At 46.0% G+C, this 27,021-nt stretch overlaps 3 protein-coding genes across 6 annotated transcripts; 1 reads left to right on the plus strand and 2 right to left on the minus strand.

The window, feature by feature from the left end:
- The first annotated feature begins 473 nt into the window (after positions 1-473).
- On the plus strand, positions 474-26,779 carry LOC104696371. 4 transcript variants are annotated; one of them, XM_010410674.4, is made up of 9 exons: positions 474-1,498; positions 19,613-19,771; positions 21,846-22,172; positions 22,635-22,688; positions 22,977-23,066; positions 23,546-23,726; positions 24,354-24,449; positions 24,960-25,040; positions 26,098-26,779. In XM_010410674.4, the coding sequence occupies exons 1-9, from the start codon at positions 1,437-1,439 to the stop codon at positions 26,353-26,355; spliced, it is 1,308 nt and encodes a 435-aa protein (XP_010408976.2). In that variant the 5' UTR covers positions 474-1,436; the 3' UTR covers positions 26,356-26,779. The 4 variants fall into 4 exon arrangements, with proteins under 4 accessions (XP_010408976.2, XP_010408978.2, XP_010408977.2 ...); XM_010410676.4 differs by lacking the exon at positions 24,354-24,449; XM_010410675.4 differs by lacking the exon at positions 22,635-22,688.
- On the minus strand, positions 3,974-9,826 carry LOC104696372 (cytoglobin-1-like). Its single transcript, XM_010410679.3, has 3 exons — positions 9,642-9,826; positions 7,485-7,716; positions 3,974-6,267 (listed from the first exon to the last, which is right to left on the minus strand). The coding sequence occupies exons 1-3, from the start codon at positions 9,734-9,736 to the stop codon at positions 6,139-6,141; spliced, it is 456 nt and encodes a 151-aa protein (XP_010408981.1). The 5' UTR covers positions 9,737-9,826; the 3' UTR covers positions 3,974-6,138.
- On the minus strand, positions 13,809-19,412 carry LOC104696369 (heat shock 70 kDa protein 12B-like). Its single transcript, XM_010410673.4, has 4 exons — positions 19,077-19,412; positions 17,606-17,830; positions 17,079-17,250; positions 13,809-16,158 (listed from the first exon to the last, which is right to left on the minus strand). The coding sequence occupies exons 1-4, from the start codon at positions 19,356-19,358 to the stop codon at positions 15,098-15,100; spliced, it is 1,740 nt and encodes a 579-aa protein (XP_010408975.2). The 5' UTR covers positions 19,359-19,412; the 3' UTR covers positions 13,809-15,097.
- Positions 26,780-27,021: the final 242 nt, after the last annotated feature.

Genomic DNA, 27,021 nt, shown 5'->3' on the forward strand with positions numbered 1-27,021 from the left:
TCAGAATCATAGAACAGTTTGGGTTGGAAGGGACCTTAAAAATCATCCAGTTCCAACCCCCTTAATGTGATCAGGGACACCTTTCACTAGACCAGCTTGCTCAGAGCCCCATCCAACCTGGCTTTGAACAGTTCCAAGGATGGGACATCCACAGCTTCTGTGGGCAACCCCTCACTACCCTCACTGAGAAGAATTGATTCCTAATACTCCATCTAAATCTACCCTCTTTCAGTTTAAAGCCATTCTCCCTTGTCCTGTCACTACATGCCCTTGTAAAAAGTCCCTCTCCAGTTGTAGGCTTCCTTTAGGTAGTGGAACGTGCAATAAGATCTCTCCAGAGCCTTTTCTTCAGGCTGAACAACCTGAACTCTGTCAGCCTTTCCTCACAGGAGAAGTGCTTCATCCCTGTGATCATCTTGGTGGCCTCCTCTAGACTCACTCCACCAGGTCCATGTCCTTCCTGTGCTGGGGACCCCAGAGCTGGGTGCAGCACTGCAGGTGGGGTCCCACCAGAGCAGAAGGGCAGAATCCCCTCCCTCACCCTGCTGTCCATGCAGCTTTGGATACAGCCCAGGCCCTGGCTTTCTGTGCTGTGAGTGCACATCACTGGGTCATGTCCAGCCTCTTGTCCACCTGCATGCCAAGTCCTTTTCGGCAGGGCTGCTCTCCATTTGTTCATCCTTCAGCCTGGATTTATGCTTGGGATTGCCCTGACCCAGGTGCAGCGCCTTGTACTTGCCCTCGTTGAATTTCTTGAGCTTTGCATGGACCCACCCCTCAAGGTGATCGAAGTCCCTCTGGATGGCATCCCTTTCCTCCAGTGTGTTGACTGCACCAGCTTGCTGACGGTGCCCTTGATCCCAGTCCGTGTCACTGACAAAACGTAAAGGGGTTGCTGTTCATTCTGTTGGATTGAAAGTGCTCTGGGGTATTTACTCAGATATGCCCTACTCCCACACAGAATAATTTAGAGATTGGTAAATTTTCCTCCTTAAGATCACACCACTGAGTTACCTAACAGTGATGCTTAAGAGCAGTGTTTGTAATGATTTCTTGGCATTTCCAGCAGGTTCTGCAGCCTCTGTCCCTCTGTAGTGCAAGTGCCTATGAAGGCCTGCTAACATTGTTGTGTAGTACCATTCACTCTGTGCATTTGTCCACAGTGGTGTTTCTGTAGCATTTTCAGAGCACATGGGTGATAATTCTAACACAGAAGATAATTTAGCAGTGTGTTGGCTGGCAATGAAAGCTAGAACAGGTCATTTACACCTCTGCAAGGGCTTGAATCCAGCATTGCATGTTCTACTTTGAATTCACATCATTTTACGCTCCCAAAGTGATCATGACTAACTACTTAACACTTTCTTTTTTCTTTTTTTAATCCATTTGAATTCTGAGCATCAGTTTCCTTCCTGGGACTGTTTTTTGATTCCTGGATGACCCAGGTGCTTCATGAATGGAGGTTACTGGTGTTTGTCCATCTGGTACAGCCACAAGTGTAAGTGCTCAATAACATCTATCGTCACATAGTTGTTAATGGAATTCTAGTGGTGTGACAAAAGGTGACCAGTCATTTCTAGATACATCTTGCATAGTGCAAGTACCAGTGATTCCTTTGGAATTCCTTTCTGGAATAACAATATTCCAGAAATACTGAGGACCTGTCTCCCCCTGCAGCCAGCAACTAGAAATTTTGTATTGTAAAAAGGGGAAGGGAAGGGGTGGTGGGTGAGATTTGCATAATGTGACAAAACAGTGCCTAGACTCCACACTAGCAAATTCTGGATAACATGCCATTCCTTTTACAAATGGCTTATAAATTTAATTACAACAGGGGATTGGGTTTGGGCCTTCCCTTACGTAGAGGAAGTACCACACTGCTGTTAAGCAAGAAGGTAGTATCTCTGATTTCCTCATAAAATAATCTGAATTACTCATGGAAATACAGGACTGAAGTGCAGTTCGGAAGAAAAAATTAAGGTGACTAATGAAACACACCTAGGCTGCAAAAGATTTGGAGCATCTAGCGGGAGACTATTCCTAAATATGGATCTTCCACCCATCAGAACCCAATGAGATTAATTTCCAGGAGTGCAAAACTGAGGTATTCACCACCTGTTAAATTTCCTGCTGGACAGCTGAAGAGTGATATGGACTGACCTTAGTCTTCATTGTCAAATAGATTATGAAATGGAGCTCTTGAGGGAACCTAGGGACGCTGTAGCTCAGCATCAGCTTTTGGGATCTTGGAAATTTTGCTGATGCAGTTGTAGCTCCGTAGCAGTTTTTATCAAACTGAATGTGTACAAAATGAGCAGAAAAAGTAAATTACTTCACTGATTTAATGTGTTTGAACTGCAGTGAACCTGCAAGCATTATTCCCGTATCTCATAATCACTCTGGGTTAGTCAGGGGACTGCGAAACAGTAAAAGCTTAAGGTGGTAAGCAGCTGGATGGCACATTACCAGAAATGAGATCCTGTCCTAAAGATGGAATCATAGAATTGGTTACCTTGAAAAAGGCCCTCAAGATCATAGAACACCCTTTAACCCAGCACTGCCCAGCCCACCACTAAACCATGTCCTCTAATGCCACATCTTCACGCCTTTTAAATACCCCCAGGGATGGCGACTCAGCCACGTCCCTGGGCAGTCTGGCCCAAAGCTGCATAGCTTGTGTGTTGCTTTCCCCACTGCAGCACGAGGAGCCACGTAGTAAAACGGTGACGTATCCAGGCAGAGGTGCTCGGCCTAGTGCTGCTGTATCCTGTTACCCACCATGACTTGCCCGTGAAGCTGGCACAGGAGGCTGTTCCTCTGTCCTCTTGCCTTCCACCAGCTGTTGAATCTGGGAGTTAACCATCCCATTACTACAATGATAGCCCTGCCCTGGAGCTATCTGCTAGCCTCTCTGTCCAGGCTATCTTGCCCCACCCATCCCCAGGGACAATGGGGGAAAATAGGTGAGCCAACAGGGACATAGCAGATGGAGGTTGTAGTCAGCATTAAACTAAGTATAAATGCAGACTGAGCCACGCTCCAGAGGTGATGGCAGTGTGCAGTGTTGTGTAGGGGCCTGCAGCACCTGATAACCCCTCCAGTTTACTGTTCTCCATCCCATATTTCACATGCCACCTTCCTCAGTATCGCTGTCCTTTACTCAACAGACAGTAGAGATTAGTTTCTTCTGATGCAGGGGCTTATAAAAAATGTTAATGCACTCTTCGTCCAGTCCTGCATGATGGTTCTTGCTCTGTGGTTTTTTGCTTTGATCACTTTTTTCCACTTGCTTAATAAATTCTCACACTGTTACTGCTTATGTAATTATTTGTTCTTTTCAGCAACACCTGAAATCTGTATTTCCCTGCAGCTTGCAAAATTGGGAAGCAGCAGACTGCAGCTGGAAATACAAGGAAAGAGAATGTTTGCTTCTAGCCCTGGCTCTCCTCTTTATCCCTGCTTTTCCCTCTGTGGGCATATAATGGAGCCAGCGGGCAATTAGAAAATTCTCTCATGACTTACCTCTCCTGGCTTTGGCTTTTCACTTCCTTTTGCTGGGGAAACTGTAGTCCCAAATTCTTTCCCTAGGTTCCGTGGTGCTGCCAGTGCACTGCAGGCAAGCAGAGTCCTAGGAGATGCACCATCGGGAAGGCAGGATTAACTAGCAACAAAGCAGGGCTGGACACCTGCAAGTTCACAAAGGGCATGACAGCAGCAGGAGCTGCCATGGCTGTAAAACCTTTTTCCCAGGCTGAAATGATCTGACAAGTGCTGCCTGTAGTAAAGTATTGATGGTGATGCTCAGTTAAGTGCACAAGGGTTAGAAATAGTTCCAGGTGCTGGCTCAGAGGGGCTGCAAAGAAGGCACTTTCACGGCACTGGCCCTCAGGCACCTTCAGCCCGTCTCGAGCCTGTCTGTCTCCATCTCTAGAAGGTGGTAGTGATACGCAGAAAAGACTCTACAACTCGACAGTTGTAAAGTAGGTATGTTTATTGCAGCGCCGGCCGCATGGGGGGTAACCCCCAAAACGCCATGTGTGCCAACTGCGGTGCTCAGCTTGAAATATATCTGGTTACAAATTACATATACATCAGGGTACACAATGCACCTATACATATTCATGGTCTGTCTCTGCTTATTATTATAATTAGCTTAACGTCTTACTACGCCTGCGCAGTGCCACCTGGTGGTCGCAGCCTGGGATCTCCGGGATGAAGTAAGCAGTCTACCTCAGATTTGAACTCTTCACCTTGCTTCCTTGCGCGTGCTCTTTGAGGTCCTGGTCTCAGTCCAAACCCCAAAGCTGATTCGAGCCAGTTCCAAGGTCCGAAAGTAGGATTTCTGGTCATGGTTTCTTCCTCTTATCGATGGTCTGGCATCCTATCCTTATCCTCCTGTACATCCTTCCCCTTTACCTGGCTGGTATAGTAAATGTTTAGCAAGCAGTACATTGTTTAGCAAGCACCTGCAAAGTTTTGCAGTACTAGCAGTACCCACAGCAATTAACCCCTAAAATCTAGGCCCCTTGTATCAGTAGGTGGGGGGGGACTTTGCATGGAACCACTGTAACTTTTCAAATTGCTGCCTTCAAATCTTCCTAAGCTCAAACTGGTTTGCAGCAGAGCAATGGGAGTAAAGAACTACCACCACCTCTTTTCAGAGCTTTAACTACTTGTATTCCCTCAGAGGGATTTGAGACTATAAATATTTTTTTACACATCTTGTTCTTTTTTTACAGTCCTTGCCAGTGCTGTGCAATATGCTTCCATTTCTCCCCGAGCTGAACAGAACACCGAAGCAAATAAAGCAGCCTGCCTTATCCTCCCTTCTGGCTAGAGTTCCTCTTCTGGACTTTGGGATTTAGCATCCTTTGCCAAATTCAGTGGGTGAGGAAAACTACATGTTGAATGAAGGAAAACTCTGCATTTTTACCTGTTTACAAAACTGTTGCTTCATGGTTAAGTGAAAAGCTTCCCTTCCCACCACCTGAGAAGCCTGACTACCACAAGAGTGATGGGTGCCTGGGTGGGAGTTTGAGCTGGTTTTGGAACCCCTCCCAGTATCACCAGTATGTGCACTGTAACCAGCTGCCAGTGCTGCACATGACCTTTTCTGTGAAGCAAATGAGAGGGCACATCTGCTTTCTCTGTGTTTATTGCGTTACACTGAAGCAAACCAGCATGTGGTTATTTGCAGTTATTAGCTGATTATTTCACCAAGTCTAAGGAATACAAAGAAAAGCAATTAAATAGTTCAGTACCTGGTTAGCACTGAAGGGAGGCTCAGGCTGTGCGACTGGACAGGATGAGTCCCCATGCCAGGCTGAGCCCCATGCCAGGCTGAGCCCCCTGTGCTGCCCATGCGATGAGGCAGCAGCCTCCATCAGCTGGGTGCATTTTGGGTGCACAGGAGCTAGTGAGCTCTACTCTTGCCTCATGTGGGAACGCAACCCAAGTAATTTCCTGGGAGTAACCCGGTGAAACCCACAGCCTGGAGATGTTCATCCCTGCCCAGAGGGGTCCAGTGATGACCACACTCAGTGTTGTCATTCCTTGTGCTGAAAGCTGCTCTGAGAAACCAAGGTTGGGTGACTCTGCTGGCTCATGCAAGATGGGACTTTGCTCATGCCTCTCCCAGGTGTTAGTCATTCCCATACACCACTTCCCCCTTGTCACACAAAACAATACTCATGCCTCTTAAATAATGACCTCTACCAAGATTCTGGAGATGCTTCAAAATGGTCTCCTTCCTATCATTCATGAGGATGGAGAGGTGGTAGGTGAGCCAAAGAGCTGCTGGTGCTGTTGGAAGGAGCAAGTCTTTTAGGAATAGAAACCTTAAAGTCATCATCTTAAAATGTAGTCTTCAAGGATGGTGGCCAGAGGAACCCACCTGAAACACTGGAACTGCAAAGCACATCAGGATTTTTTGGTTGACTTTGATGTATCTGTAGGTTTTGTTTAGCTGTAGAAACTCAGTTTGCTAAGGAAATTATTGACATTGATACCTATATTGTATAAGCCTTTTTTCTTGCCTTTTTTATTTTTAAATTTTAATTTTTCCAGCTGTGGCTGGGGGCCCAAAAGCAGCAAATCAGTGCTGGCAAGATGTTTGAAGAGCCTGGAGTATGCACAGCCTCACCAACCCTCCTCTTTGTAGATATTGTTCAGGTGGGTGCAGATTTCATTGGTCACCTTCTCAAAGGAAGCTTTGCAGTCTCCGCCAAATTTCTCCTCCATCAGTTGTAAGATAATGTCACAGATAATCTAAACAAGGAGAAGGGAAGAAACAACCAGTGTGACTTTTCTCCACATTAGAGGCATAAGAACTTACATATCTTGTATATCTTTAGTTGGGATTCTTGGAAGGCAGAAAGGGGTACAAGAACAATTCACAGCACATGGCCTGCAGAGCTTGTAACAGGGCATGGAAAATAAGGTGCATTATAGCATTCACAAAAAAACTGCTGGTGGTATTTCTAACTATCCTGTATCTAGTAAATGTTGACTGCACCTATCACTTAAGGATAGCTGTATAGGCCTGATGTGCTTTGTCCATCCACTGCAATCCTTCTCCTGGCAGAGGACTGCCCCAAATGTTTAGAGGCCACAATGAGCCCCCTTGTTGGACACCTTTGGAATACATGGCTTGGGAGGTAAGTTTCTTCCTGATCTTTCCTGCTTCTTAGCTATCTGGCACTCTGAAGCAGAGTTCATTTGTCCTTGCAGTCACTAGGTAGGTGGTATACTTTGAAATGCCAACTCCTTTCCTGTGCAGCATTTATTGTTCTGTGTGCATCTTTACCCTGAAAAACTATTTTCAGCCAGAAATCATCACTTATTTTCCCACTTTTTGAAAATTTGGCCCACTGCTTTTGAAATGACCTTCATTTGGAAATAATCTTTGCCAGAAGGTGCCTCTTTTTGCTGTGTAAGGCAGATGAAATAGTTATAAATGCACTCTGCTAGTGACCTTAGGTGGATCTGGGCAAGTAATTTGATCCTGTATTTATTATTTGTGTTTGTTTAATGATGACAATGCTGTTGCCATTGTTGTTCAGTAACACCAGGTTTAATTATCCTCGGAAAGCTCAGTTCCTGTTACGAGATAAAAAATACATCAGGGACTGAAGTCCAGTGTTAAACTGCTTTTCTGTATCTTGTTATTAAATGGCAGGTGTGGGAATCTGACTGCACTGAGAAAACCCACTACAGCTCATGGGCAGCTGTGCAGCTCCCACCTGAGCAGACCTGCCTGCAGCACATCTGCTGCACAGCCGTCTTCCCCACCAATGCCAGATCTCTCACTCCTGCCATCTTCCACCATCAACCATCTCACCTTCCACCACCTCGATTCTCTCAGGCATGAGAGAATATACATGTATTCCTACACACAAGGCCTATTTTCCTCAGTTGCACCCTTCAAAGGGGAAAACATGCCCTCCTCACAATTACACCCTTTGGGAAGAGGGCTGCTCACTCACCCTGAAGTTTTTGGGGTCAATCTTCAGCTGGGTGGCATGTTTCTTGCCGAGTGGGGTCACTATCCCAAGAAAAGCCTCAGAGTTGTCCAGGTGTTGCACCATGTTGTTGATGGCACTGAAAACCTTCTTGCCATGGCCCCTGACTTGATCTGACTGTGTCATCTCTTCGGCAGAGTCCATGCCTTTGAAATGTGTGAAGTAGGATTTGGTGTCTGGGTGCTCGGTAAACATCCTGTTAAGGAACGAGAGATGTTCTGACTTGTGGACCAAGGTATCAAAGCAGACATGGCTACACCTTCCGGGCCTTGCCTTATGCATTTATGCCCCTTTTCTCCTTCTCTTTATTAGAACAGACACTTAGGCATTCCTTGTTTTTCCTTTGCCTTTTGCACCTGTGCACAGCCCCCGTGCACATAGCAGCCAGTCCTCTCTCCCTTGCCTCTCCCCAGGGCATTTCCTTTGCTCATTCCACCTTAAAACCTACAATGAACTTATTCTACTGCTTCTAAAGTAAATATTTCCTCAGTGTTAACTCTGTTACTTTCATAGAGCAGTGGGAGCACATTCACATAGGGTGACTGTGACAGTTCACATGACTGTGACAGCTTAATATTCCCAAAGATGTTCTGGACAGCGGATATGAGCACTGTGGTACTGGTGGGTGTTTTCATGGAGAAACCCTACTACTGGTTTTGTTAATTAACCCCTTCCTAGAGTCCACTGCAAAGCTTTCTTACTGCCTGTGATGGATTGTTGTTTGAGTTTGGGGTACTGCTCATTCCGTTTATTCAAAAGGAACACAATCCGGTGTGTTTGAAATTACCTTTGATCAATTACAGTCATCTTGGTCAAACTCTTAAAGAAAGCAGTTTGCTCCGTTGGGTAAACTGGTTATCCACCTGAAATATCCATAGCAAATTCCACATTGCATTTCACAAAGTCACAAAATGATTGGACTTGAAGGAACCTCTGGATGTCACCTGGTTCAACACCACTGGCAAGCCAGTTGCCCAGGACCATGGCCAGAGGGCTTTTGATCATTTCCATGTATGGAGACTCAACAACTTCTTTGGGCAACTTGTGCCAGTGCTCAGTTGTACTCAGAAGTAAAAAAAGTGTTTCCTGGAGTTCAGAGGGAACCTCCTGTGTTTTGGTTTGTGCCCATTGACTCTGGTCCTGTCTCGTGACACCACTGAGACGAGCATGGCTCTGTCTTCTTTGCACTCTCCCTTCAGGTATTTATGTACACATTGATAAGATTCCCCTGAGCTTTCTGTTCTCCAGCCTGAACAGTCATAGCTTTTTCAGCCTTTCTTTATTGGAGAGATACTCCAGTCCCCTCATCATCTTCATCATCTTCCTTGCCCTTTGTTGAACTCTTTCCAGTATGGCCATGTCTCTCTTGTCATGGGAAGCCCTGAACTCTTCTCTATAGGTGGGTCTGGGGTTGTAGGACACTAAAGCAAAACCTTTTAGAGTAAATTACTCCAGGGAGGCAAACTACTGGATGCTGCTAACGTTTTATGGCTGCATTCCTGACCCTAACTGTGTGCAGGTTGTGTTGCCTGCAGAAGGAAAGAGCAGCATGTAATAGTTTGTGAGGGTAATCCAGACACAAGGTGTGATATACAAGAAAGCCAGAGTGGTGGGTAAAGGTCTGATAACCAGAAATAGTGTTTGAACTGATCCATGCTTATGGAGGCGATGTAAGTCCCAGATGAGAGTGGAATATGTGAAAGGTGAACAGAAGAGAGGGAAACGCGATGGAAACTAAGAGAGGAAAGCCCACAGAAAGGGTATAATACAATGGAACAGATGAACTGATGCTGAAGGAGAATCAGAAGTGAAATACTGAGTTTAAAAAGAGTTTAGAGATAAAGAGGAAGAGGGAAATAAGGCCCATGTTTTGTTCCCATTCTCTTTCATACCACACTTTCTTTTCATTACCTTACATGGGTGAAGAAATTGATCTTGTCTCTTCTTCTTTTCCCACCCCCTTACCCCTTTCCTTTTATTCTTCCTTGTGTGGATTGCTCTTCTTCCCAGCAAGGGCTGCATGAAAAATATCAAGACATGCTCCTAGGCAGTATCTCCATCCTTCTTGCTGTTTCCTCCTTCACCCCTCTGGGGCAGCAGTTGGATGGGCTCTTTCCTTACCTGACCAGCACAGTTGTCCCATTGTCCTCAGCATCCACATATATCTTCTCCCAGGCACCGCGGGCACTTTGCACCTCTGCTTCAGAGAGCGACATGGTGCAGGAGATGTTGGCAACGGAGGGTGCAGCAGGAAGAAGGACAGGGAGGTCCTGGCAGAGTCTTTCTGCTCCAGTTCTCTCCTCAGGGCTCTCTAAATACTGCCCTGGGGATTTAAAAGATCTTGAAGGGTCTCTTTGTCTCCATTCTCCTCAGTCACATTTCTGCAGGTTTTAGAGTTACCTAATCGCTTTTAATCAGGAAAGAAACCAACCACATGAGGAGGGAGGACTAGCCCCGTAGTCGTAGGTCAGGTGCCAAAGCAACGGTCTCACTGTCTGAGGAGAGAAGGGAAAAAAGGCAGTTTTCAGTGGGGAAAAAAAAAGATCAATTCTCTTCCCCTCTCACCCCTGCCAAAGCCAGTGCTTGGGTCCTCTTTCCTGAAGGTGATCCTTGCACAAGAACAAATTTTCCTGGTTTTCTCCCAAGAGTGCTGCTGTGCTGAGGGCACTGTGGTGCCCTGCCATCCCCTCTCCCTGGCACTCTGTGGTCTTTCAGTCAAAGATCCTGTTTCTAGCTCCAGCAACTCTCTCCAGTCCTGCCTTCATGCCACAGTCACTGCTTTCCCCACAGCCCTCTGGTTTAACAGGGGCTCACCCCACAGCTGCTCCCAGCCTTGGCTCCATGAGGGTGGGAAGCTTCGCCACCCCAAAATGACAGCATTGCAGGGATGGTGATGGCAGCATGACACAGCATCCATGGCCATAGTGCTCTGCACAGCCACTTCATTTTAGCACTGGAGATGAATGGTGCAGCACAGCCAGGCATTTCACTTTCCTAAACCTCTTGGCTTGCAGCTGGGAGCCCTATTCTATCTCTGAGCCCTGCCTGCCTGGGAGAGAGATAAGGGGCTGGAGAAGGGCCAGCGTGGAGCTGCAGACAGCAACTCTGGGCCTGTTACAGTCACTTGGAACTGGAGGCAAAAAGTTTTCATGGATTATCCATGCAATGCCTGGGCTTAACCTCTGGCAGGAATGTTCTGGTTAAGCCCAGGGCACACATGCAAAATAAGGGCTAAGGGGCTTGAGAAACTGCTGTTGGATGCTGAGGGCAGACAAAACCTCATATTGTTTGGAGTGGTTTAGAGGAGGGAAGGAATAGGTGTGAGGGGAAAATATGCAGCATGTCAGGATAAACCAGCCTGACACCCCAAGGCAGAAGGAAAAGTGCTGGCTGCAAGCCCACAGAGACTGACTGGTCTTGGTGGGGTTGTGTCCCACTGCTACTGCTCCCATTGAGGGAGGCCTCAAATGACTTCACTGAAATTTGTCCCCACTTGCCTCCCTCTCCCTTTTTACCACACAGCAAACAAAGAGCAGTCTGATAGAAAGCTGCAAAGCGGTTGTGGGTGCCCCATCCTTGGAAGAGTTCAAGGCCAGGCTGGATGCGGCTTTGAGCTGCTTGGTCTAGTGGAAGGTGTCCCTGCCCATGGCAGGGGGGTTGGAATGAGATGGTCTTTAAGGTCCCTTCCAATCCAAAACATTCTATGATTCCCTAGGAGAATTCTCCTCTGCTCTCCCCCACTCTCCTCTGGGACATTGCAGTATGAACATGTTCCACCCCTTGATACATAGTCAGACATCCTGTCCTGGGCCAAAAAATACCTGTTTTGAGTTGAGAAATTTCAATCCAATTAATTTATTGCCAAGTAACCAACCAACCAACCAACCAACCAACCCTCAGATGCCTCACTTCCCCCTGTCCCGTTTCCTCACCCCGTGCTGCAGGTTACAGCCAGACCCTTTGGTGAGACGGTGGGTGGTCCAGGAGCTGTGGTAGGTGCATGGGGATCCCTTTGCTCTTGCTTCTCCTTGTGTCCTACTCAACTGCTCCAGCATGGGCTCTTCCACTGGTCATCATCCCACTGGATACTGTACCTGCCCTGGACTTGTTTCTCCCTTTTCAGTATTCACTGCCTATTCTTAAACATTTTTCCATGGAGGCACCCTAAACTTACCTGGTTGGTCCAGTTTTGGGGTGCAATTGGGTCTATTTTGTCTGGGGCCAAGCCAGGAGTCAGCAGCACAGGGCAGTCCCTGACCAAAGTAATGACGTCTCCCCTCAAGCATGTCACCACACTCTGTCTGTGACATGCTTTTCTAGTCTTCCATCTTCTGGTGTTACTGCCACTGTTTTGGAAAATTATCATCTATTTTCCCCTTGCATGATTTGCTGAGTCCTTGTAAGATGAACACAAAAATCCTTCATAACGTTTTGACATCTCTAACAGGGCTATACACATCTAAGCTACACCTCAGCAATCTCTAGCAATTGAAAAAAAAGCTCCAGAAACCTATTTATTTTTGCCTGGAAATGGAATAGCTATGAAAAATCAGCTGTTTAATCATGAAGTCGTTGCTGACACCTCCCCACGTGTGGGCAAGAGGACGCTTGCTTGGTTTATTTCTTTTTCCTCTCCCGTGGTTTGTGTTGGTTATCATCCCAAAGGAAGTGAATCCTCTCAAGTGTAATTTCTATTGCATGAAGAGACATATTTTCAAACGGGGGTGAAGCTCCTCAGGACGTTATCCCTAAAGAAGAGAATCCTGGTGTGCAAAAGCCAATCAACACATTGAGTCGAGACATGATTTTTTTACAAATCTGCAGACTAGGGTGCTAGGCCAGGCCTTTTCCAACCTTTTGGAAAACAAGCACAGTCATTTTTACAAAAAGGTAACCAAAAAAGAAGCATACAGGAACAGGAGATGGGTCACTCATGCTTGGATAACAAAATTTTTAAGGTGCATGTGTTGATCTCAGTCCAGTTCAGTATCCTATCATCTCCACATACAAATTCTCCTGGGGGTGTGTTCTTTAACATTACAATAATCTAAGGTAACTTGAGGTTGTCTTTACATCCTACCACCTGTTGCTAAGTTATAGTTTAACCTTATTTTGTTAAACCTCTGTTGCAGTTTCTGCTTGAATATCTTTGAACTATTACTCGTCTAGGACATAAGGATTTATAGCATTCTCTTCCTGGGGTCTCTTCATGGTTTCATTGTTCCAGCACATCATATCATAGTTTCAAGGCTAACTTACAGTTACTGTGAACTTCTTGTGAATCTTTAACGTCATCTGACATCAGGCAGGCAGGCTCAGGCCGAGGAGGCAGATGACGCTGGGAAATCCAGAGCAGGGAACAAAGTGTTTGAGCTGTGGCCAAGCCACTCCTTTCCCTGTCCCCAGCCCCAGGGGAGAAGAGGGTGTGCCTCCCATTGCTCTGCAGGGAAATGGTACCAGTACTGAGAAGTCGGGGTTGCTTTCTCTCAGTTTCCAAGAAATCACATGCTTTAGGCAGAAGGCAGCTGGCAAGATCCAGTCATAGAAAGGGGTGGCACCTTCTACTCACCCAGCCATTTAGGATCCAGCAGCCTTCCCACCTCTAGAGCACATCGATGTTCTGGTTACAGGCACTGCAAACCTCACTGTCTTTTCTTCTTGAAACCTGGGGATCTGTGATTTTTAGCATAATCAACCCACCTTATTTTATTGTTCAGCGGGGTTAATTCCCAGCTCAGCAGACATATCTGTTTCACAGGATGGCTGCCAGGGGCTCAGCAGCTGTGACTCTTCCCAACACCTGTGGTGGTGTCAGGCTGAGGGTAGAGCCCCCCCGTATTGCCAGGTTTCAGGATGCTTAGCCCAAGACCCTGACACTCAGTGCTGCTTTCACAGAAAGGACAAACACCTGCATCTGCTCATGCTCAGTGTGTGAGGCTATCAAGATAATCAGCTCATCAAAACAAGCGAAACTAGGAGCTGCAGTCACAACTGTCAGTGTCAATGTCTGAATCCCAAAGCCCACATAGCACATGGGTGGGAAAGACCTGGAACAGTCACAGGCAGCTTTACCCACTGCCACTTTCCCACACCATACTTCTCTCTCCCATTCCAGGGTATTAGTGGGCTCGGGTAGAGCTGTGCTGGGCTTTGCACTGGTGAAATTACCAAATGCAAAGGGTAAGAAAAAAGCATGACTACTCAACTTCTTAGGACCTAGCCCCCAGAATGGCCCTTACAAAGTGTACAGAGGGGTACCACCTGACATGGTAAAAATGGACACAGGTGTCTGTTGTGAATATTTTTATTGCATGCATAACATTTTAAATGTGAAAGCAAAGGTAGTAATTTCAAAATCGCTCCACTTCTAGATAGCATAGGGCATAGCAGATATACAGATTAGTCCTCTGAATGCTGCTCTCATGATTAACAACATTCACTACATGGCTGGCAGTAACTCTAACATGATCATTACAACTAATAAGGATGCCAGTGCTGAGTTTCCTTGCAGTGAATCCAGCTAACCAAGAATTTGCATTGGTGGAGGCTGGTGTTCAGCAGAGAAACTTTACATCCTTAGTGAGGGGGGAAAAACCAATTCCACAAACGCCAGCCCACCCCTCACCCCCAAACATTGGTGTGCTGACAACACCATTTTGGACACAAACCACACATCAGCATAAGGGTCGCTATGAAGAAAGTAAACTCCACCTCAGCCAGACCCAGCACACTGCTGGACTGCATCCTTTTCTTGGTACAAATTTATGCTCATGAAACTTACACCATGCTGAACCTTTGCACAGGTGCTGCAGGCAGGAGGCAAAGAAATTAGATTTTGGAAAATATCAAGCCCAAATCAGAGATGCAGAGAGTACCCAGAGCTGGACAGAGGCCTCAGGCAGCAGCATAAGCACTATTCATATCTGTAATGTTACAATCTGGCATTCATATCTGCCCAATTAATGAGATCAAACCACCCAATCCTTTAATGGAAACAACACTCGCACAGGTTTTGGACACAAGCCCCTAGACTGGTTCACTCAGCACCCTCATCTGGGACACTGGAGCTTTAATGACACACAGTTTATGTAAGCGATATTCTGAAGAAAAGAGAAATCCACTCCCATGAATGCCACCCCCACCAGATTTAAACCTGGACTCCAGCTAAACAGACCCAATGTGAGAGAAAGAGATGTGTCTGAAAGACACCAGGCTAAAATAAACAGCTATGGGCTGCTTTATGTGGAAGTTAGACAGCAGTCCAGAGGCTTTGCATCAAACACAGGCAGGTCACAGATGATTATATTGGTGGTATGGACTATTGAGTTCAGAGATGCAAGCTAAAAGGGCATAAGATGAAGCAGCAGACAAACCTGCTGTCAGATACAACAGAAAGTGAGGTGTTGGACTGAAAGGATGGTTGGTAAGGAATGGAAGGAACCAGACAATCAGACTAGTAGTTTTCCTGTGTAAACAGAACACTGCGTGATGGACTTATTGGTCCAATTGCCTCCTCTATTGTAGAAGTCATAGAATTGTTAGAATCATAGTGGCTGGAAAAGATGTCTAAGATCTGTTCAATATGTCGAGCATTCATTAGATAAAAAATCTATTACAACTGTCCGACTTTCTTGGGAAGTAACATCAGTACATGTGGCTTTAAATTCAGTGAGCCCAAATTTAATCTCCATCTTCAGCTTGCGATCTCTCCCCAGCTGCGTGTCTGGAGATGGCACTACACAGGAGCCAAGCTTTTCCATCCCATCCTCATCTACATACTGAGCATCCTGGTTTTTTGTACAATAGAAAGCAAAGACTACACTTGTTTGATCTGGTTCTATTGGACAGAAATTATAGTAAGCAACTTCATTTATATTCAACGGCTGCCCAACTCCCACCAATTTCTTGAAGAGGTCTGTGCAATAAGTATAGCCATCAATTTCTGAGACCTTCCGTTTACGGATGTCATGGATAGCATCATCAAATTTCTCACTCACTTTTACGCCGTATGTCCTACGGCTGATTCTTGAGGTAACAATGTGTGGATTAACTCCAAATAAAACAGCCCCTTTTGCAATGGCCAGCTGGGCCTCTGTGGGACAAAGGATATGATACTTGCTGCTAAAGGCCTGACTGACTGCATCTCTCAGGATGATGCTGGACGCAAAGCCTCCCACAAGCAAAATGTATTGGACTTTGTCCATCTCAGGCTTGCAAAGAATTTCCCTCAAAGCACAAATGATATTGTTGATACAGTAGTCAAACAACCTCTTCATTTTCTCATATGTAATCATGATCGTCCCATCACACCACACAGCTCCTACTACTTTTTCAAAGAACTGGGAGATGTCCTTCTTGGACTCTGCCACTCTGACCAGGTTGCAGTAGCAACGTATGTAGACTGCCTCCCTGTTAGCAGAGCATTTCTGTAGGCCAAAGTTGTACATCATATTTTGTAATTCAGAAGGGTGCTTCTTTACATATTCATCCCATACACCATCACTGAATATTTCCTTGAGGAAACTGGTGAAGTTTTCTTCCACTCTGTTGCCTCCCCATCCACCTCCAGTTGCCTTGTGTAACTCCTTTAGGTAATGGTTTTCTTGGATCTCATGTACTGTGATGTCTACAGTGCCACCTACACATGCAGACACAGACACACACAGAGACTCAAATTAATTGCGCTGTTTGCTTTAAAGTACATTAATTTCCACTGAATTTAATCTTACCTTCTGAACTCCCAATTCACAAATGTGCTTTTCTGCTGCTTTCTTTCCTCATCCTCACTCTTCTACTATTGCCTGTACTTCTCTAGATTTCTTAAATTTATTTATTTTTTCTTTTGTTTAAAAGCCTGGTCTCACAAGGCTCCTACAGTTATTTCTGATAAGAGCTGGATGCTCCGACTTGCTCACTGAACAAGCTGATCTCCTGTCTGATCACAAACGGAGACTGGCCTCCTCACATAGGTCATGGACTCCTGACCAGTGGTGAGAAGACTCTCAGGAACTTGCAGTCCTCTTGATGCTTTTTCGGTATCTGTTCACAGCCACCAGACTGCTCTCGGCAGAAAATTCACATCACACCAAAAAACCTCAGGAATCTAGAGAAATTACTGAGTAGTGCTTCATCAAATATTCTTAATGATTTACTCCCCAGTGCCTGCTAGCTCATCTCTTTGGTCACTTCACTGGGCACTAACTACAGTTGCTCCTAGAGAGGAGGCTGTGAGCTCAGGCTACACAAGAGCACGTGGCGCGTGCTGATGGTTGATGCTGGGACCTGGTGCCAGCTGATCTGGTGAGAGGACAGGACCTTGTGTTGTGACTGTCTGGCCTGAAGAGCACTGTAGTGTGAGACACAATCCTGTTGTTTTCTCCTATTTTTCTGCCTGCTCACAAGATCTCATTAGGTGAGAAATAAAAATAAGAACCCCAGGACAAGCACAGCAGTGGAATCTGAGCTCTGGGACTGCACTGCAGACCTTTGGCCATACTGTGAAATTGCCAAGCACTGTGCCCAGCAAAGATGGTACCTGTTAATCAGGGAAAATTTTACCTCCACAGTCAACAACAATATACTGGATCCCAGGGGAGTCTTCAAACTTCTTCTTGTCACTGCTGTCTGCCATAAACCCTTCCTGTGGAAGCTGCTTGCACCACAGTGATGCAGCTTCTGGCTCCAAGGCAATGATCAGCTTCTCAGAGAGCATGCCAGAGATAATTCCTGCCTAACATCAAAAAAGAGAAGAATCAGTTCAAGGAAAGGGGGTGACATTACTGCTGCATGAACACCACCTGCTAGGGAGACTCTTCTCACCCCAGCAGCTCATGCAGGGGTGGTGGTTCTTGCACCGCTGATCTCTGTGGGCCTCATTTCTATACGGCGGTGGCAGGAGAGGGCAGAGCTGTTGTTACTGCCAGTTTGGGACATCCACTCCCTCACCACCCTCAATGTGGAAGATTTCTCTGCCTGATGGACTGAAATTTGAAATACAGGTTTACATGTTGAGGGGTTCCTTTGCCTCAATGGGCAAAGAAACTTCCAAAGGTAATATGAGGAAATGGGGTAACCCCTGCTTTCACCTCTTTTGCTGCCAGACGCATGAACTGCTTGGCGGCAGCGCTCCATATGGCTGGGACAGTAAGGACCCAGGTGATCTCCTCCTGGTCATAGACAGTTTGGAAAGAGGCCTCTTGAATGGTGTTCAGGGCATGTTCCTTCAGGTAGCGCAGGCTTTTGGAAAAGACTGTCAGGGCAGGAAGCAACTTTCCGTTGCTGGCTTTCAGCTCCATGCCAGCTGTGACATTCTACAAAACAAAGGCCCAGAGTCACATGGTGCAGTGCCTGTATGACACCTGTCCCCTTCACACCGAGCACTGCACAACCTAGGGCACAGAAGGAGGTCCTGTCTCCAAACCTGAGTGAACTCCCAGCACTGGCTTCACTACTGTGGCTAACTAAGTGGCACAGGTCAGCTACCAAACTGGTTACCCACCACACCTGTGATTCAGTAGGCAAAATGTCAATGTGCTTGATAAGTCAGCTGTTTCTCCTAGGCCAAATTTTGTAAAGACCCTGTAGATCCTGTAGATCCCTGAAGAGCCAGTGGGGGGTGATTCTGCAATGAAAATTTCCTTCACCATTTGCTCCTCAGATGGAGAGAAATAGTTCTGAATTAAAACCTCTCTCCACCCTCCACTGAAAGTGAACGAGAACCAAGCACTCCAAAGGTGACATTGTGACAGACCACATCATTCCCAACTTCCCTGGGGAGGAAAATCTTCAAAGAGGCGTCCCACCCACCACAGCACCCAGTTCAGCATTCATGACTTAACCCTGGGGGATGCCAAAGAGAGGACATGAGGCTTTTCCTGGGACTGGCTCTGTGCTCTGGTTTAGTCTATGTGAAGCCCTGTAGGACCCCAGAGCACAGAGAGGAAGGTCCTAAGGTAGCCTGGTGTTTGGCTGAACAAGCAAACCCAGATAAAGCTGCAAACTATTCCAAACTAGCACAGAGCCTTCAGAGAGAAATGATAAAGCCACTGCAGACTTTAAGGACAGCTGGACACCTTTACATTAGCTTCAGAATAACACTTCAAGGGAGGGAGAGATAAGCTGGGGGAGCTGTATAACATGGGATGAGCTCTTAGGAGATCTCAGGGCTGCCCATCTCCTTTGAATTACAGGAAATTTCACTTGATCCTTGTTCCCTGTTGAGGACTGAAGCAGAGAGTCCCAGAGGGAGACCAGTTTCTCTGCCAAGCTCGGGAACAGGGCAGCTGTTTTTTAGGAACATGTCTTTGCCTTCACCCAGGTAGGCAGTCAGGTTTTATTGTCTTCAGACAAACAAGAAACATCATAAAGGACCCATGAAGCTATCAGCAATTACAAAAATAAATAATTTCTTCTTTGGTTCATCAAAATACTCTCTGACTTGAGTTCATTCATCCCCATTAACCAGACTTACTCAGCCTTCTTCATGGATTCTCTAGCCCCCACCCCTCAAATAAATGAATAGCCCTGACCCCCATCAGCAGTAACTCTTCCACCTACCGTGTTGTACAGCTGCATCTTGAAATTCTGGAAGAAGTACCAGCTGTCAGCTTGGCTGGAGGGCAGGTTCTTGTACTTCATCACAGCATCATAGCCAAAATACTTGAACTCCTGCTTCTGGTTGAACAAGATGCATGTGGGCGTCTTTGGGGTCCTGAGCCCATGCTCTGTTCCCCAGTAAACCTGGCGGATTTGGTCTGTACCTGAAGCAAGAGAATAACAGTACCCACTGTAGGATGTGCCAAAATCTATAGCAACAACGAAGACTGACTGGCTGGCCATGGCCACTGCAGTGCAGAGGTGTGCAGCTCTGGGAGCCAGAGACCGGTAAACAGATGGGACTGGACTGAAAGGCCTGATATTGCAGAGAGAAGGGAAACCTTCCCTGACTTTTTATTGGCTGGAGAGAGATATGACTCTAGACATCCTGTAAACTGTGCCTTTTCCTGTAAAGAGGCAGGGTTTGCTTCTGTTATTCAAAACAGCAAAGTGCCTTTGTTAGGAAACTGATCAGTAGCTTTCTGCACTCCCAGCAGCAAGGACAGTCCCTGGTGCTGCCCACTCATTTCAACAAACATTTTCTGCTGCTGCTGTAAAGGCATGGAGACATCCAATGCTTCTGGCTACAGAAGAGAATGGATGGAAGGACAGTGTGAGGACAGTGATCCCAGAAAGACGACTGCAGAAGGCAGCAGGTAGGTTACACAGGGGCTGTCTCTGGATGAACTTATTTAACCTTCCTAGGTCTGAATATTTCTACAAAATTTCTTGGAGGGTTGCATGAGTGCTGAACTGCAAACATTTTCTGACTGTGAAATATTTCAGTAAAAGCTCTGTTTCCTACTTCCTAACCTTTCTAGTCATCACAGAGATGGTTACTGTCCCCAAATTCAGCTCAAGTTCAACTCCGAAGTGTGAGGCAGTGCAAGAGAAAATGAAACTAGAAAGATCAGCATAAAGAGTGTAACAAGATATGGGATTTTGGGACTCAGATTCTGAGCTCATCAATTTTGCAGGAATAGTCTGACTAAAATGCAGATTTTTTTACTGGATTGTTGAGCTTAAAAAACAAAACAAAAAAAGTGTCTTCTGTGAAAGACTGAAAGTGAAGTGATTTAACTGGAAAGGAATCCATCCAAGTAAACAAAACCAAAATGTGCTTTGGTGGGAGGAAGTAATGCTGAGAGAGAAGGGCAGCACGGTCCCTTGCAGCAGCTGTGCAGCCTTCTATTGGCGTAAACCAAAGGTAAAGCCTCATGCTGAGGCTTTCTCTGACATCTGGTGCAGGAATGAACTTACTCTCTATTTGTTGGGGTTTTAGTTCTCCTGTTTTCTTTTTCTCTTAAAGGCATTTTCCCCATACATGTTGCCAGGGGGACAAATTACTGGGTGCTTAAGAAAAACAAAAGCCCTGGCAACAGGAGTGGGGTGCATCTGGCTACTCTCTTTCACCTGGGTTTGTGGGCAGCCAGTTCCTGGCATTTGGACGGAGAGAGAGGCTGCTTCTTCGGCTGCCTGCCTTCCTTCCTTCTACCGGAGACACCCCGGGATCCCCAGCCCGCCTTCCCTGCCCCGCTGGGAGCCCGGCTGTGGCCGCCCTGCCCCTGCTGTTGCTTCGAGCCTTCGCTGCTCTGTAGCCCTGCTCACCCTGCCTGCCCAGACCTCCGGGGGGTTCCCACCGCAGGTCCGTAGTTTGAATACATCTCCTCTGCCACCCGGGATTTGTGCTCGTCCCTGCCGTTCCAGCCTGCTGTTCCCGAGGGTCCAGCCAGACACCGGGATCGGCTGCCCAGGGGTTTGTGAAGCCTTTGTTCCATCCCTTCCCGGGATCCCAGGGCACCAATGCCGCGTGCTCCCCGAGCTCGCTCCGGAGCGCCCCCTGCAGCCGCGGGGGAACCATCGCACCTGCCCTGCTCACCGGGAGCCGCCAGCGCCCCTGCCGGCTGCGAGCGGAACTGCACCCGAGGGGAAAGGGCCTGACAGCCGAGAGGGCTGGGATTGGGTTTGTGATTGATGTTACTGCCATAGTTATTGCTGTTTGTTTGACTGGTTATACACATAGAGATATATAATAGTAAAGAACTGTTATTCCTGTTCCTCATATCTTTGCCTGAAAGCCCCTTAACTTCAAAATTATAATAATTTGGAGGGAAGGAGGTTGCAATTTTTTTTCTTCTATTCCAAGGGAGACACTTGTCTTTCAAACCAAGACACTACTCCACCTGGATCCAAGCTCCTGGAGCACCTTAATCTGGGACTGTCTCTGTAATAATAGTTGATATTTGGGATCCTCATTAGGAAACAGGACACAGAGAGCAGTTGTACTAATAAAAAATGACCTTGAGAACACAGAGCTTTGTACTCCTCTATTAAAAACCCCACACTTGTACATTGCAAAGTTGGTTTTAGCAGAACAGTCAGCTGCATTTGCTGTTCCCCACACTCTGCAGGTCTAGGTTGAGTTTGTTTTTCAGGAGCTGTCCCTTTATCTTGCCCACTTCATCTAGACCTAATGATGAGTCAAACCCTCCTGGTTTTGGCATACACTGGTCTGTGGAGTCATCTGAGCTGTATCAGGCAGATAATGCTGACTGACTTGTACCAAATCTGCACCCCTGTGTGCCCTTTGACCTGTCTCTGATCTGTTTGCTGGCATGGATGTAGCCATGAAGCCTCTGCTCACAGGACTGGCTATTATAAGGTACTTGTTTCGAGGATGTGTTCTTTTCCCCTTTCTTTATAAGAATTCCCTTTTCTTTTTTTCCTCAGACATACATCTGACACCTCACAGCAGCCATCAGTCTATGGAGGGCAGACTTCAATCCCGAAGGAAAGGTCTGAAATGATGAAAGAGATGGATGAAAAAATAAGGAAGGAAATGTTTGAAAGGATGAAAGAGATGGACAACAAAATAAGGAAGGAAATGTTTGAAAGTATGAAAGAGATGGATGACAAAATAAGGAAGGAAATGTTCGAAAGGATGAAAGAGATGGACGACAAAATAAGGAAGGAAATGTTCCAAATGACAAAAGAGATGGACGACAAAATAAGGAAGGAAATGTTCCAAATGACAAAAGAGATGGACAACGAGAAAATGTGAGAGTCCAGCGGCCAGAAATGACACTGTTTAGTGTGGCCCCTGACAAGAACTGTAGCTGGTGCACACTAGGGCAGGTGGGACAGAAGATTATAAATCAGCCAGACACAGGGAGGGCTCTGAGTTAGCAGCAAATTTTCTGCAGGCCTTATTGGGAACCCAGAGCAAATTTACAGAAGCTGATTGATTTGCCCCATGTAATATGCAGATCTTACACTTTGGGAGTATTTTATTTGCACTGTTGATATTGATTCATGGAATCACAAACCACCCACCTGGCAAGGAACAGCCTTGAGAAGTGTTGGTGTCTAGATTTCTTTTCCCTATGGGTTGATCAGAAATTGGAGGGAGGAAGTTTAGCTTGTGCATTTTTTAAGACTTTATTGCATACCTGCCCACTGATTGAAATGTGGTTTATTATTTCTTTCTTCCCCCTATGGATGGATGGACAATGAGAACAGAACTTTGACTGACCCTATTAATACACCACTACACCTTCCAGATAGTTACAGCAGGTACTGTGATTCTTTATATTAATAATCAAAGAGGGGGAAATCATTATGATCCTTACAACCACACTTCCATTTCTTCTGATGTAAATAGCTCCCCCCTTGATTTGAGCATGAATTCTGGGTTGGAGCTTTCAGGGGAGGTTGTTCAGCTCCCCTGGAGATTTTCCTGGATGCTCTACACTTTCCCACCTCAGAGCTTTTTTTCTGGAATTCAGATTATTCAACAAGGGCATGTCCACTGTTGTCCCAGTGTCCAACAACAAATAAGGAGATTTCACAAATCTGTTTCAGAGCATTTCCTGGAAGGGCAATCCAAATACAGCAGCAGAAGGAAGAGGAATATGAGGTGCTGAAAGAGAAGAACAAAAATCTGGAGTCAAGGTAAGGTATTTATTCATATTTTGGACGTACTGTGTGTTTCTACACTGAAAAGCCACATACTTGTTGCTTCCTCCAGTGCTTGGGGACTCTGTTTCTGACCAGACAGCCCAGACACCTTCTCTCCAGACTTTCAACCTAACAGCATCTCTTTGTAACTGACTTCTTGAAGATGGCTTGGGTTGTTCTGCAAAGAGAAGGAGACATTCTCAGGGTAACCAGTTAAATAAAGAGTAAAAGAAACCAGTCTCCAATGACATCGTTGAGATACCACTCTGATCAGATTCCACTGTGATCATGCAAAACTGAGCTGAGGAAGCACTGTTTCCCACACAAAAGCTGCTCGCCAGCTATATAACAGAGTTGAGAAGTGCATTGTACAAAACATGGGATGCATGAAACAGATTCATAGTAAAACAGTTATGTTTACTCATTATTTCATCTTGGCTTAGATACGTTTTTTAATATCCTCCTTGACCTAGATACCAAGAGCTCTTGGCTAAAACGATGAGCATGCACCAATACTCTGAGGACATCAATGACCCTTTGCGTTTGTCTGCTGTGCTGGAGAGGTATGAGATGCTCCAACTACAGCAATGGGAGAAAGTCAGGAGCTCCATGCCCTGCCGTTGGACGTATGAGCAAGGCCGTCGCATCATTAAGGTTTGTCCATTTTCTGCATCTGATTCTTATCAGATCAATATGGTGCAGCCATATAGCAGCCTTTGAGTATTTGTATTTCTGTACCAGAAAGGGTTGGGGCCTAAGTTTGGGTCTCCAGTTTTCCAACTCAGCAGGGCCTGTGGAATGCTGTAGTGATCAAACTGACAGTGACTTTCTTCCTCCTGCCTTTCAGAAGGGCACATTCAAATACCAGTCCCATCTCTCAAACATGTCAAGCACAAGTGGGAAAACAATCCACTTTGCTTATGCTGGTGCTTGAACTGATAGCTGGGAGACCTCATTTTGATGTCTGACTCACTGCTCTGATGCTAGAGAGATCTGAAGGAAAATACCAAAGTGGTATTACCTAAAAGGACAAGACTGAGATGGGGCCATTATTAGCATTGATTGTGATGATAAGGCCCGACAGATGCTGAAGAATGGGCTCCAATATGCAAGCAGCTTGATGAAACAGTTTGTTTCACAGCTATGGAAGACATACTTCAATCAATTAGCAGCCCTACAATTTACTCTAATGCAGATGTGTTCTCAGCACATGCTTTGCACTTTACACCTCTGGTTTCACTGTGATTGCTGCTGTAATCAGTTGTTGTCTTTGCACTGCAGAAGCTGTTTGATGCCTGTGAGAAAGATATACAACAGAGAACAGATGACATACTTAAAGCTCTTGACATTCCACTTTGGAATAAGGCTTTGACTGAGGTATTTCATGTTTCTGTGTAAAAGGGCCATCAGCATCTGCCATTTATTTAGAAGTTTGCTTCTGATAAGGACACTGCTCAAAATCTGTCAGCAGTGACACTGGGGATAACTTCTGAGCTGAGAGGGCTGGGGGTGTAGAAAGCTAAGTTCCATCACACCTAGGTATGAGACCATCACTGGATAAAAACCAGGTCTCTTTCTCTCTAAGAGTGAAGTTATTCCAGGGAGAAACAGGGAGCTGGACTTGTGGGAGCCTTCCAAAATGATATGATTCTGTGTCCCATGATACACAGCCATACACTGAAAGCATGTCTGAATTGTCCATCTGGATGAGGCACATGATGATTGCAGAAAGCATTTTCCAGCCCTATGTTGCTTTTATGCGACCTTCCTCCAATGCCTGGAATGAGTGACTTCTCCATTACTGATTGACACAATCTGAGAAACAAAAATTCCCAGTGCTTGCCTTACCACATGATAACAGCCTGCTTTGTGCTGATTGTTCTGTAGGAGACGATGCGAGAAATAAGGAAGCTCTTTCGGCAACCCTATTACCAAAACTACCCAAAGGTTCACTCCGAGATTGTTCAAGTGAGTAAAGATACAGCCCAGGACCGGGGCAATGGTTCAATTTTCTGTGCAGCTTGTTAGTTAAAAAATGAGAGGTCTCCCTTCTGCTTGAGGTTGTTTTCCACTTGTGGTCAGGTCCTTCCAGCCCATATACTCCCAAAACATTCTCATGTACATGTAACCTTGTAAGGGAGGTACAGCAGGACAGGCAAGGTTGTGCTCTCGCCAACAAAGGCACAGCCATACTGGACCCAAGCAAGGAGCAAAGAGCAAAGGACCAGTGGTAGTGATCAGGGTCAGCCACAGACCAGTGACCACTGGGCAAGCTCACAGTGACCAGCCAGGTCAAGACCGAGCTGGGAAGTTGGTCTATGGGTCAGGATCAGCAAGGCTGGGCACAGGCATCCCAACATCACAGCTCAGGCAAGCACCCAGCTACCACTCAGCTCCTGGGTCAAGTGGTGGCCAATCTGGGGGTGAAGATGAGGCTTCTCATAACTCCTTCTCACACCACCCTTTCTGCCAGCTTGGCTTTTATTGCAGGAGTTGAATACAAGGTTATATGGCCGTGCTAAATCTGAGCTGGCCTTGAACACAAGCAGCCAAACCCCTGGCAAGGCTGAGGAAAGCTTGCAGAGGCTGTTGATGTGCACAGAGCCCTGATACCTGCTATCCACATGGACTAGTCTCTAGTGGGCTTTTTTGTGGAAGATGTGACATATAGATCACAGATATATGAAACTTCCAAAGAGGAGATTCCTTCTTTTGTAGCTTGCTGGGCCTTTCCAAAAGCTCGGTCTTACCAAACTCCTTGCAGATCTCTCCATGAAGAAATAGAGACAGGTGCTGGATGCTGGCACAATCCAGAAGTCAGGACTTAGTAAATAAAAGAACCTTTCAAGCGACCCTGGGACCCCTGCATTTCCTACTCAGAGAGTACCAGCAGCTTTGACAAGTGAAGTTCTTGAGTGCTTAGTTTATGTGGAACAGCTGCACAGAATGAGAGTGGGGAGGCAATGTAACAATACATCAACATAACATTACAAAGCTTTGAAAAGTGTTCTCATATGATTTTCAGGAAGCTGCCATTCTCACAGGAACTGAAAATCAAACTGAAAATCAGTTCCTGCTGCAGTGCTGCCAAATTTATTGTTTGCTGCTTCTTCAGGATCCACCAGTTAAAGCTGAGTGGAAGATGAACAGAAGGTATTTAGAGCATGTGGACAAGAAAGATCCAGTGTACTGGAAAAACCCATCACTTCTGTGGCCCATAATGAAATGTGGAGAGGATGTTGTTGCGAAAGGTGTAGTCTGGGATCAAAGGAGAATGACTTGAGAGTCTGGGTAATTGCTAACTTAGCCAGAAGATGACACAGCTGCTTTGCAATACTCTGCTTTTCCTTCTCCCATGAATTTCCTGCTTTTCAGAGCTAGTAAGTTAGACATCCCCCACTTGGGACACCTAGGATAAATCATTATTAATAAACATGTATTAAAAATTGAAGCTACTCCAATTGTCTCCTCACAAAGGCCACCTGCCTGTTCACACTCAGCTGCTTTCCCATGTCTGTACAATTTACCTCTCCCGAAGCCCTTCAGCTACTCACCTGCCACAGCTCTGGACCAAAGAGCTCTAAAAGTTTTATTCCATGGCATAAGGGGGATGCAGTGAGGCAAATGCGTGTTCATGTGACTTCGTGTGACACAGTATTCTGTGAGCAACTTGAGAATTACCAAATAAAAAAAGACTTTCAATTCTGCTGTGTGCCTGCCGAGTCCTTTTCTCCAGTTCTTTTTTCTAGTCCATCAGCTTCCTTGGCTGCACAAACTCCCTGGGATTTTCTCAATGGGCCCCAGAAAGAAAGGCAAATTTCTGTGCAGCTCTCTGCAAGCAAATTGCTCTGCTTCTCTTAGGAATTCAGTATTCCCTAAGCATGTTGCAGGTCACTGACAACATGAGCTGGGATCCAGGTGTGTGCAAAAAAATTGGCTTTTAAAAAAC

This window comes from Corvus cornix, chromosome 1A, assembly GCF_000738735.6.
Source record: "Corvus cornix cornix isolate S_Up_H32 chromosome 1A, ASM73873v5, whole genome shotgun sequence".
Taxonomy (NCBI): Eukaryota; Metazoa; Chordata; class Aves; order Passeriformes; family Corvidae; genus Corvus; species Corvus cornix.

What these genes read in the sequence shown, in the direction of transcription:
- LOC104696369 (XM_010410673.4), bottom strand. Translation starts at nt 19,358, where the DNA reads ATGGCCAGCCAGTCAGTCTTCGTTGTTGCTATAGATTTTGGCACATCC. An exon ending in AGATGCAGCTGTACAACACG is followed by an intron (nt 17,831 to 19,076) that starts GTAGGTGGAAGA and finishes TTTGTTTTGTAG; the next exon opens with AATGTCACAGCTGGCATGGA. An exon ending in TATTGTTGTTGACTGTGGAG is followed by an intron (nt 16,159 to 17,078) that starts GTAAAATTTTCC and finishes CTGCATGTGTAG; the next exon opens with GTGGCACTGTAGACATCACA.
- LOC104696371 (XM_010410674.4), top strand. Translation starts at nt 1,437, where the DNA reads ATGACCCAGGTGCTTCATGAATGGAGGTTACTGGTGTTTGTCCATCTG. An exon ending in AACAAAAATCTGGAGTCAAG is followed by an intron (nt 23,067 to 23,545) that starts GTAAGGTATTTA and finishes TCCTTGACCTAG; the next exon opens with ATACCAAGAGCTCTTGGCTA. An exon ending in GGAATAAGGCTTTGACTGAG is followed by an intron (nt 24,450 to 24,959) that starts GTATTTCATGTT and finishes ATTGTTCTGTAG; the next exon opens with GAGACGATGCGAGAAATAAG.
- LOC104696372 (XM_010410679.3), bottom strand. Translation starts at nt 9,736, where the DNA reads ATGTCGCTCTCTGAAGCAGAGGTGCAAAGTGCCCGCGGTGCCTGGGAG. An exon ending in GGGACAACTGTGCTGGTCAG is followed by an intron (nt 7,717 to 9,641) that starts GTAAGGAAAGAG and finishes GTTCCTTAACAG; the next exon opens with GATGTTTACCGAGCACCCAG. An exon ending in TTGACCCCAAAAACTTCAGG is followed by an intron (nt 6,268 to 7,484) that starts GTGAGTGAGCAG and finishes CTCCTTGTTTAG; the next exon opens with ATTATCTGTGACATTATCTT.